The 12,292-nt window shown below is 43.3% G+C and overlaps 1 protein-coding gene across 1 annotated transcript in view; it reads left to right on the top strand.

The window, feature by feature from the left end:
• The first annotated feature begins 6,145 nt into the window (after nucleotides 1–6,145).
• fgf11a (fibroblast growth factor 11a) overlaps nucleotides 6,146–12,292 on the top strand; it is a 122,015-nt gene continuing 115,868 nt past the window's right edge. Inside the window, exons 1-2 of the mRNA XM_065950618.1 lie at nucleotides 6,146–6,560; nucleotides 6,933–8,012. Of these exons, the coding sequence (XP_065806690.1) occupies nucleotides 7,820–8,012 (193 nt within the window). The 5' untranslated portion in view covers nucleotides 6,146–6,560; nucleotides 6,933–7,819. The remainder of the gene's footprint in view (nucleotides 6,561–6,932; nucleotides 8,013–12,292) is intronic.

Here is a 12,292-nt window from a genome sequence, read left to right as displayed (position 1 = left end):
GAGGCTGATGGAGGAACAGGAGGCGGCTGCTGTGCATTCTGGGAGTTGTTGTCTTTCATCCTCATGAGCCAAAAAAACACTTTCTGCCTTTTCTCGGCCAAGAAGTCACCAACTTCAAAATGTATTTCACATTTCTACATATATGACCCAATGTTAATACAGATTCATGTTTCAACCGGTTATATCTATAATGCTTCAATGCAACCATGCTAATTGCTAACAAATAAACATGACAATCTTTGTTATGAACCATACTTTCATGACAAGGTTGGCAAATTAAGTATTATATCCTTACACTGTAAGCACAGCTAGCTATAGGTGAGTAAAAGGTCAATGTGAGGCTGAAAAAGCTGATCCCCTTTTAAAAAACACATACAGTGTTACAAGGCTGGATCATGAAAAGTTTCAGATCACGAGGTAAACATATGTTGGTGTAATCCCATGATAAATCTGCAGAGAGCGCTAAACGTAAGCGGCTTGTTCTGCAAATCACACAATCGTTCACCGATATGAAACCAAGAATTTAACGAGACAGCTTCAAGCCTCTTCTTAAGCCATTGAAACCCTTTACATAGTCTGTCTTCTCCCAGCACTGGAGACTTCTGCTCTACTGGTGTCCATTGGAGGTTTATTTTAGAACACTTATAGTTATAATAGACCATCAAACTAAACAAACTTCACACTGTACTCCTACAATCGACCATGAAGCTGTGGTTCAGTGATAGAGTCGGTCGTCTCTTACAAAAATCTCAACTGTTATGGCCCATTATGAAACAAATGTAAATTGAGACAGGTTCTTTTTTTTAATGGTGCTTTACACAATGAACTCAAACTTGAATAAATGTACGTATGATATTTCTTTGTTGGTCATATTTGTGTATTTTTATAGTAAGTGTGGTCTCCAAACCACTTCAGACCCTTGGGAATTGAGCTGAACTCAGAGAGACACACAGACAGAACTGGGCCAGTCTGTCTGGGGGAGGAGTGGACGATGGAGGGATAGATGGTGGGATGGGGGGAGAGAGGAGAGGAGGGCGGTGTGGAAAACAACGCTGTGGGCGCCCTGTGGCTGCTGAAGCCAGATCATGGTATCACCCCGCGGATGCATTTGCCAATGGAAACTGACTCGCTCAGAAAACCGATCATGTCCAGCCACCCGTGGATGTCACTGGTGGAGGCATATAAGTAGGAACACAGATGTCAAACAGGCCCATCCTAACCAGCACATACTGCATATTTCCCTCTTTTTCACTTTTTTATGACCCTGTTTGTTTCATGGTCTCTCTGTCTGTCTAGATGTCTAGTGTTCTTTTCTGTCTCCTTGGCAGCTTTGTTTCCCCTCCTGGCAGTCAACGTGCCATGTCTTGGCTCGCCTTTTCATAGTGATGTCTTCATTTCAATACACCAACACCTGTTTTTCCCTAAACCAGTTTTCCCTCCTCAACCTTCTTATTGAAACTGTGTCCTCAGAGCTGCCAGGCCTTTGCTACGGTCTTAGCGGACTGTGTGCCTCAGCACTGTGGGTTGGAGCTGAGGATTGCAAGGGTTTGTGGTTTTGTAGAGAGGGGCGATGTATGCCCTTGGGTGGGGAATTGGAAAAGATCGCAACAGTGCAGTAAGAGGACAGGACAAGGGAGAGGGGGAGAGGGATAATTACGTTATTTAACAGCTCAGGAAACTGCAATACGGTCATGATAGGTGATTGAGTGTGTGTGTGTGTGTGTGTGTGTGTGTGTGTGTGTGTGTGTGTGTGTGTGTGTGTGTGTGTGAGAGGGGAAATCCTGCAGGGTTTTCTCTTCTCGTTGCCTGCTAGGCCAGCAGAAACGGAGAGGTAGAGACCAGCAGCAGGTCTGCCTACAATAACAGAATCCCTCTATCATTTTACATTTGCCTTCTCAGGGGAACACTAGCTGCTCCGGGGGCTGAGGTGCTGTTGCTCTGCTGTCATCATTTAATGCAAACCCTCTAACGCTAACAGAGGGAAATTATCCTTTTCTTTTTTTTTTAACCCCGTGGACAGTTTATCACTGCAACTGCCCTTGGTAATTCTTCACAAGCCGTGTTTAGTGTTGCAAATAAAATGAAACTCAAGCTACCTGCATGAGAGGACTATTTAGCCTCAGATGTGTTGGTATACCCTTATAACCAGACTTCAATATGAACAGAGGGAACAGTCTTCAATGTGCACAGCACTCAAATGTATGTGAATTGCCGAGAGTGATTATTGGATTATTGACTTTTTAACTTGTGTATATACAGTATACGAGATAATGTACAGCCTTTTGAGCCCTGCACGTTTGAGCAGACCTGATGTATGAAAGTTCTTCTTGTGTTTGAACCATTCGTTATTCCTTGCCTCACCCTAAACTAAATGGCCTTTTTACACACTTGATTTCACATTGCTGAATTTCTAGGGCAATTATTATATAAGGCCATTTTCTACAAATGATGCAAGAGAGGGATCACCCCTTTTTATTTTGAAATGTTTGGTCAACACTCAAAGTGGTTGTTAGTGGGCCACAGATGTGTGCCAGGGTTGTGGCAAAAAAAAGTCTATGCTGTGCTTTTATTTTGAAGAACATGTGTAGTAGAAGTAGTAGTAGGGTTGTTTATTCATTCTCAGAAGGTATAGGTGGCAGTAATGCACTTTAAGTTAGCTGCCAGTTAGCATGGCAAAATGCAAATATGAAACCGAAAACATGGGCTTTCTGACATTGGGACAGAACCTCAGTGTGTTGTGTCCAGTGAAGTCCTTGCACATGAAAGCTTGATGCCATCAAAAGTCTCTACTTCTACAATCCGCAACATCTTTAAATTAAAAAATATATTTTAATGATTGAACATTTTCAAAAATTTGGGATTGTCATTTAAAAGGTGGTTCCTGATGCTAGACCAGTCCAGAAAACCACTGGACCAAACCATGAAACGTCATCTACCTGGCTTGTCTGTTACAAAAAAGTATTATTATTCTCTTATATTGACACTCGATGCCTGTCAAAAGTCATGCCCAAACTACAACACACTGGAGCCATGGACTAATGGGCCTGATTTCCCTGCTCTACTACCCAGATGTAAACATGCACAGTGAACAGATAGCATCTCATAGGAGCAGCACGGTTTTGCCGTTTCTGGTCTAGAAAACTGAGATAAAAATGTATGTAGGCTGTGTTAGGTTAAACTAGCATATCGACTGGAGTAATGTGTAACTGCATTCTGAACAGGAATGAGGATGTTAACATGCAAGGAGGAACGGTGGCTGGTGGAACAAGCACTGGTGATGTAAGCAACTCATTGAAGAGGAAACAGTCGGCTATAGGAACATCCCTAGTCAAACAGTCTAACTTTGTTTATTCTGTCCTCAAGAGGAGTAGAGAAGAATCTAGAACAGATTGATAATGGAAATTGTCGACAGAAATCTGTTTATGAGATGAAAAGTAATTAGGTTACGGCCAATGGGAGGTCAGATGTCTTTATCCCAGATGACATTTTATCAGGTTTTGCTCTTGAAACAGACTGTTTTTCCTGCACAAACCAAAGCCTGCTGATACACGATTAGATAATACAACTCAGACTTCCAAGTTCTATAAATGGAAGCCAGAGAACTTTGCATACCCAAAAAGTCTGGAAATAAAAAAAACCTATCAATCTCTTTTTGACTACTTGGTGGTTTAAACTAGATTCTTTCCGACCACAGATTATAATACATTTCTCATGCAATTGCAATATTTAGACATAAATAATAATAGACTGTATTTTCAGCTCACCATCCAACATGGCAGGAAATAAGTCCATGTCAGTCTTGTACAGACAATAATAAGTTCATGTTGGTGAAATTACACTCACCCTCTGAAAAGAGGAAAAGTAGTAATGTGTTACTGTCCGCTGATCAGACAGAGATGGGGAGGGGAGGGGAGGGGAGGCATGAGGCAGATTATTTTGGCCTGATGTGATTCAATGATGGTACGCCATATCACTACATCTTTGGCCACAGGCTGTTGAAAAACTTGTCATGCTGCCAGCTTATCACCAGTGCTTTTCTGCCTGAGCATTTACAAATCCGCCCTCACGGACTATAGAGTTTGAATGGAGGCCAAAAAGAGAAGGTATGGAGATGTCAACTAAAGTCATAGGAAATATCAGCACTCTCAGAAGATTAAATTGCCGGCTAAATTAGATGCTGGTATTGACGCTTGCAGCTGCTGGCTCAAACCCCTGAAGTGTTTTTCTTTTGTTTTAATTGGGGTTTAATACATCAAGGACAGTCTCTGGAGATTTAAATAATTTTATTTTGCACTACAGTGTCCTGTTCTCAATGTGGCAGCACAGTCACAGTGTGTTACATGAACCAACACCAGGCATTTGAGTCCCTTGACTGTTACTCTATTAGGCAGATGTAAAATGTCATGCATGCACACATTGACAAAGTTAACATGTTCATGTTAAGCTAATATTTTGTATACCCTGCTAATCATCCCATAAAAGGCAGTTAGCATGCTATCTTTTTTAAACTGTGTTAACGGTTCTATTTGAGGCGCTTATGTGGTGTTCAATGTTCTGTGATGGTAAATTTCTCTCTTACAAAATTATAAATTATCCGTTTCAAGGGGGGTGCGATATATTCATTAATGGTTGTCCAGGGAAGTGTGAATGAAGTGCTCATCGATGCTGACAAATTGGCAGACCAACACTTACTTTATTGATCTCTGAGGGAAATTCTGGTTTACACTGTTATTAAAAACATGCTTCTGACACACATAGGCTTGAAATACATGCACATGCTCAAACAGGAACTGTGGACATGCATTAGTGGGGAAATGTCAGAGTGGTGCTGCTACACACTGCTACAAAGGTAGCGCAGCAGAGCTATTTGGAATTCGGTGCCAACTTCCATATTTTGTTCCACACCAGGACTTGAACTGGCGACCCTCCGGTTCCCGACCCAAGTCCCTAAACTGAGCCACGGATATTCTCTGATCCACACAGCTATAGCATGAATGAAAAAAAAATGATTGGGAAGTAAATTAGAATGCAGAGGGCATTGTTCATGGGTTGCTTTTTAACTAGCTAACATGCAGGACAAAATATTTTTTCATATTTATTGGAAGGAGATAAGAAGGACACTTTTGCAGGTGAGCTGGTGTTGAATATTTTTTAAGTATGTTGTTGTTGATATAGCAGACTAATTTCATTCTGAAACTTTGCCTTTGGTCAAAAGCTCAGTAACTGGTATTTGCCAAAATTTGATTGGCTATACGTAAACATGTTACCCAGCTACTTGTTTACCTCTCTGAGCTGACTGCCAGTTCCTTGCACTTTTGGACTTGATTTTATAGGACATAGCTATTGTCACATAAGAACTCTAAGCAATCAGGTGTTCCAGACGTGCCTTTTCATGCATGTAGCACACAGCAGTAGATTGCCTATGTGATGTGCATTCTCAACAACTGGATATACTTTGTTTTGGATTCAGAGGGGGAATGTGCCCTGACTGGGGTAAGATGAAGCAGCGACACAAATGCAACAGTGGAAAAGCAATAAACAGGTAATCAAGGCAGTATGACACATCAATTATCAACTCCTGGGCTGTGGACACTCTGGACAATTACCTGTTGCAACAGACTCAGTTGGACATTAAACAGATATTTGACCAAGACTTTGGGAGGCTAAAATCTGTTTATTGTCCTTGTCAAAAGATTCAGTACTCCCAGGTAGTGTCATCATTTTCACAAAGTGTGGTGCATTTTTTTAAAAGTGGCTTGTGCGTTAACAGACGTCTGGATGATGTGGCGGTGGTAACGCAAGATGCTGACTGACTCGGACTTTGTCACGGCATCTATATGTCCTTGTCATAGCTGAGAGAACAGCGCTGACAGCCTCACTTAGTTTGTCTCTTTAAGCCAACATCACAGCAGAGACGGTGGGATGGGACGACAGAGTGGGAGGGTGCAGTGAGAAGGGGTGGGGTAACCCCCCAGCTCTGACCTACCTGGCCCGTCTTAGCCTGGCCCGGTATGGTATGGTACTGCACAAAAGAAGCAATGAAGAGAATAGGAAAGACAGGGGGAAGAATGGGGGCTTTGAAAAGGCAGACATTGAAGGAGGGATCAGAGTGACAGAAGGGGAGGAGAAAAGGGAGGGAGAATGAAGAGAAAGGGGAGGGTTTAGGGACAGAGAGTTGCGAGAGAGGGAAGGAGAAAGAGAGAGAGAGAGAGAGAGAGAGAGTAAGGGAGGGTGAGACAGAGAGAGCATGTGAAGCACGCTGCCAGCGCTCTGTCGGTAATGCACTGTGAACAGGGACAAGCGAGAGAGCGACACACACACATTTTCACATACATACATGCTGCCTCTGTCACACACCATCTCACTGTGCCGCTCTTTCACACACTCATACACACACTCGCTCACACGTGTGTGCTGAGGCTTAGAGGTGCCTTGTTTGTGGGGAGGGACACACACACTCTTTTACACACATGGACTCACACTGTGCAGCCGGACTCAACAGAACCAGACTGGACTATTGTCACCCACCAGCGGAGACTCCCAGCAACACAGCATGTACCGTAAGGAATGACTACCTGCATACCAGCCTCACCTCCCTTCCCCTTCACCTCGTCTCCTCTCCTTCCCTCCCTCTCTCTCTGTCTCCCCTCCATTCATTCATCCCATCGTTCTCCCAGCTGTGAGGCGGCATGCGTGGCTGAAGGACACAGCAGTGCGCTCTGCTATGGTGTAGTGCGCTTGCCGAAAGAGTTGGAGTGTCCGATCCGATAGAGGGGGGAAATATAGACTCCCTCCCTCTCTCCTCATTCTTCCTGTGACCCTGTCTGTCTCTGTTCCCCCCCTGCACACTCTCTCTCTTCATGAATGTCACCTCTATCTTTGGGAAATAGTGGATTTATCAAGCCTGTGTCTTCTTCTGGTTTTCCTCTCAGGGTGCGGGTGAACGCAAAGGGTGACGCCAGGAGAGCTTGAAAAGACAGCAAAGGAATCAAAGCGTCCGGCAGCGTCCTTTGTGCATCCCTTCCATCCTTGTCCCAGCTTTGCGGAGCTGATACCTCAGGTCGGACAGTCTCTACTTCTTCTTCCTATTCTTTGTCATTGTTTTGGATGAAGACATTTTTTACAGGTGACGGACAGACCTGAACGAGGAGGAGCTGCAGTGTGTCCCGTCGGTGTCAATTTTTTTGAGAGTTGATAATCGGACATTTTTTTCATCCCTTGACTGGTTCTCGCTTCTGATCCCGTGGACTGTGCAGGATAAGGGGACTAACAGCGACTTCTTGTTCCAGCTGGCTTTTCACAATGCGGAGAATGGTTCTGTCGCTGAACCCTTTTGGACAGGATTGAGTCAAAGTTCAGTGGAGCTCCAGGAGGAGGGATAAGAGGCAAACTCCAAATGGGACAGAAGCATTGAGAGACATTTGGATTTTTGGTGGATAACCGGATGACAGTGACATATGAAGGCTTAATCTGTACCTTTTTTTCCAACCAAAAAGCAAACTACCAGAAGACAATTTAAAGGCAATCACCCGATACCTGCATCAGTTGTCAGTTTTGGGTGGGCCTTTGAGGGATCCACCCTTCTTTCCTCCACCTCCTCCTCTTATTCCTTCCCTGTCCCTCTTTCTCTGCGTTGCTCCCCGTCGCTTCGGGTCCATCCTCATAAAGGCCCCCTCCTCAGCTCTGCACCCCTCCCTCAGCGGTGCTCCGTCGCCCTGGGTGAGTGGGCAGGGGGGTGGCCCACGGTACCCCCCCGACACCTGGGCGCCACCGAGCCGCAAGAGGCTGGTGAGGCGGCGGCAGGGTCAGCGCTGGGAAGATGGCCGCTCTCGCCAGCTCCCTCATTCGCCAGCGCAGGGAGGTCAAGGACCCCCAGGCGAACCGGCAGATCGCCAGCAAGCGCAAGCCCTGCCCGAAGAGCAACAAGTCGCTCTGCCAGAAGCAAATTCTAATATTAATATCGAAGGTTCGACTATGTGGCAGTCGAGGGAGAAAGATGGAGAAAAGACCGGGTGAGTTCCCACAGGCTTTTAAATCTTCTTTTACATTTTTACTTCCTGTCTTCATCTTCTCTACTTCTTTGCTTCATTTTCTGCCTGTGCTGGATAACTGGATTTTGATGGTTGACTTGCCAGACTACAGATTAATCCTCAGCTGTAAAGCCTCAATAGAGAACATCCCCAGCCTGTAATTTCCAGTGCACGACTTAATCTGAATCTGGGAAACATCCCAGTTCATCTTCCTGGTGGTTGTACACAACATGTATTCAAACTTAGCACAGGAAATGAATATATTCCAGCTTAATGCACACAGATGTGCACCAGTGACCAGATCACATGACCTATAGCTTGTGTTGTGTCTGAAGTGATGACTTTGTTGAGGTGCTTGTCAACACATCCAGACACACACGCTGGTGTTCTGCAAGCGCACGACCAACTTGGCTCATACATACGGTGATTTACTGTGATATAAAAATGTCAAGCGGCGCCTCATTTGCAATTCTTGGGGGCCATTACTCTCTCGGTGCTTCCCCTCACAGTGAGGCCTAATTTGTCTTGTGTGTTTGCATGTTAAATGTAATTGCAAAATTATTCATTGAAGCTTAATGAGACAGTGACACTTGATTTGTGTGATGAGTGTGTCTGTGCTGCATATGGTGACGCTTTGTGACACTGTGAGGTGAACACACATTGATTCTTTTTTACAATTATAGAATGTATTGATATTGTATTTCAATTATTGCTCATTGTTGAAACATTCATATGATTCTTTTGAGGTCTGTGGTCATGGTTTAACCTTTTGTATGTACTTGGAAACACAATCTCACTTTGCATAAAGAAAGGCAGGACTAACAGTAAGCACACACACACACACACACACACACACACACACACACACACACACACACACACACACACACACACACACACACACACGCACGCACACACACACACACACACACACACACACACACACACACACACACACACACACACACACACACACACACACACACGCACGCACGCACACACACACACACGCACACACACACACACGCACACACAAAATGACCTTTTATGGACCTTATTGATAAAAAGTAGTATTTTAAATACAGGTTAATTATTTGTCCTAACCATGAGCCCTTGGGTAACCGATTGGACGATCAAAACTTGTAGTTTTTTTTATTCCTTTTTGGAAAACAGAAAAGAAAACAGACGTTTTTTCCTTTATCCAAAGGTCATGATCTAGTTCAGTTTGGGAAGTCATCCTTCTGTGAAAGAAAAAAACAGATAAAACAACTTTTAATAAAGATAGGTATATGGATCACTTTACCCCCCTTCTGCTTTAATTATTGTTATTTTTTATTGTGGTTCTCATTTTTTTGTTTTGGTTCCTTGGAAACAATTCTTAGTTTTTAAAACAAGCTTTTTTAAGTTTCATTTGTGTTTTTGCTTTTTTTTTATGTTTGTTTTTCAAAGTCATATTATGCAATTCTCTCTTGAGATTCTATCGTTTTTGTGGGGCTGTTGTGGCTCAGGGGTGGAGTCAGTTTTCTCTATCAGAAGGTTGGAGGATCCTCATCCCCAAGTGTCGTTGGCATAGACAACCCCAAACTGCTCCCAAGAGGATTTAGTTTGTGTGAATGTGTATGAATGGGATAAGTTAATACTGATGGACACTTTACATAGCAGCTTCTTCCATCAGTGTGTGAATGTGACATGTAGTGTAAAAGCAGGAGACAAGAATACAGATATTTAAATTCAAATCCATTAAATATCTGTGTTTTTCCAGTCTCTCCCATTGTCAACTTTCAAATACCTTTAAAGTTAAAAACCTTACTGTTCTTCAAATCATTCTTTTCAGAAATCCATGTATTTTATGTGTTCAATGAATGAGGGTGTCCTCACCTCACCACCCTCCGTGTGTGTGTGTGTGTGTGTGTGTGTGTGTGTGTGTGTGTGTGTGTGTGTGTGTGTGTGTGTGTGTGTGTGTGTGTGTGTGTGTGTGTGTGTGTGTGTGTGTGTGTGTGTGTGTCCTTCACCACATCTCTTTTCCTTTACTTTTCCCAACATGTGCCAATGTGTTGGTTGGTGTGTGTTCTACTATATTTATGACCATGGCATGCCAGGTTCATCATGATAATTACTTAGGGAACCTCTAACGTTGGAAGCAGCTTCCATTGAGGCAGCTCCTCTCTATATTGTAATTAGGGTTGTAAAATATGTCGGACAGGTCGTGGCTGTGCCAGCATTCAGGGAAAAGGCCATGCGTGCATCATACCCATTGTTTGAAACCATTTCCGTCCTGATAGCTTCAGTGCTTCTCACCCTCTTATGGATTTATTATGCTAATTGTGGTACAGAGACTGTGGTTAGAGGAACATTACCAGCCTGAGCATTTCAGGTTGTGATTTACAGGGGTCTGTGTTAAGTACCGTGTGTGGCAGTGTGCGTCTTCATCATTCTCTCAAGGAGGCTCTTCATGTGTGTGTGCTCGCCATATGGAGGACACTGCTGACCCCTGGCAATGAGTGTGTGTGTGTGTGTGTGTGTGTGTGTGTGTGTGTGTGTGTGTGTGTGTGTGTGTGTGTGTGTGTGTGTGTGTGTGTGTGTGTGTGTGTGTGAGTGTGTATTCTCATCATGTGTGGGTTTCTCCGTCCTTCTTTGAGCTCCAGCCTGAGGCCACAGTTGACCCCTGGCCAGGAATAAACGACTGGACTACTCCTGAGCCATGGCCTCCACCTCCTTCTTCTCTTTCTCCTCCTGCTGGCTGGAGTTAAGAGCAGCCTGCCCCACAACTGGGTTCCATTTTTTAACCAACATTTGACTTCTTTTGGCTTATTCTGCCTCCCATGGCGTACAGTCTCTTGCGCTGTCTTTTGGTGGCTTTCCAATATTTCCTAATGGCTTCCATTTTTTACATCCGACTCCTTTGGCCACCTTCACTTGTCGACTTTTTTTTGTTCAGTACGCATTCTGAATATTCATTTCTCAGACACAAACTAAACAAGAACTGGAAAGATTAGATAGCATGGACTACCCCAAGGCTTGTAAATAAATAATGCCGTCCTGTTTTCACTTCAGACAGCTGATAGCAGAGTGACACATTGCAGCATCAGTACCTGTTCAGCATTGTAATTTATAATCTAAGACTAACAACATTTGTGCTGATAGACAACACAAGGAAAGCTTCACACTTTCATCATCATGTTTTCTACTAACATCTGTGATAAGAGGACAGATATTTTGAAAGAAGTAATTAGCAGCTAGGAAGCAACAGGATCACCTTTTGGTAACTTTCTGGGTCAGAGGTGTGACATCACACAGGTACCACGATCATCTGTCATGAGGCTTCACAGTTTTTTAAAAGTGTTGAATTAAACTAGGCTGGAAGCTTGAGAAGTTGTTTCCCGAGCATTAGTTTAAAATCACACAGCAGGTGGAGTTTGCACAAAGCAACTGTTAATACCACGCGTGTCAACTGATTACTCACTTACTGAATAGGCTAATGATGTCACACATTCAGCACTCAATGCTGCAAGTGACTCAGTCCCTGTTAGATGTAACACTATATGTTTAGAGTATCAGGGTTACTGACATCTGTTCTCATTTTCTGGCTTGAGTGAAACTCTTTCTGGAAAAAGGATTTGAGCCCAGAGTGGGAACAAACTGCAAAAGTTCACAGGAATTTAAAAAGTGTGGAACTACAGAAATGTCTAAGCCATACGTCCAACACATGATCATGTTCTGCTACACTTCTGTAGCGCACTGACAATTTATGTATTTTTCTTTCTGATAATTGGTAATATCAGTGTGTTATTCAACTAATGAGAGAAGGATTTTCTGAAATGTCAGTGGAGGATCTAAATAGGGAAACTTCTTTCCATAAAGAGCGACCAAAAAAAGTTGGCTGTCATTGTTGAGCTCTATTGTCCAACTATCTTGCTAGCTTATTTGCTAGTGGGGACATTAGCATGGGCATGGGCAGTGTTTTCTCAGGAAAGCAGGAATAAATCACATCATTACAAACCTATGAAATAGAGGGCTGGGTATCACCACTGATTGCCTGAAACGATTCAATTAGGATTCCTAAGGTCCCAATTTGATTCGATTACTGACTCGATTCCAAATAGATTAATTAAGGATATTTAAGTTACAATACCAATTCTGTTTCAATATGATAAGGATTCTAAGAGAAAAAATATTAAAAATGTTTAGGGTTACATGAATGTACTTATTAAGTCACCTCGAAAAATCAAACGTCACAGCACAGAAATACAAAAGACAACCTG

Source organism: Labrus bergylta, chromosome 22 (assembly GCF_963930695.1).
Source record: "Labrus bergylta chromosome 22, fLabBer1.1, whole genome shotgun sequence".
Lineage (NCBI taxonomy): Eukaryota > Metazoa > Chordata > Actinopteri > Labriformes > Labridae > Labrus > Labrus bergylta.
Note: the sequence above shows the minus strand (reverse complement) of the source record. Positions and strands in the feature narration are given on the sequence as shown.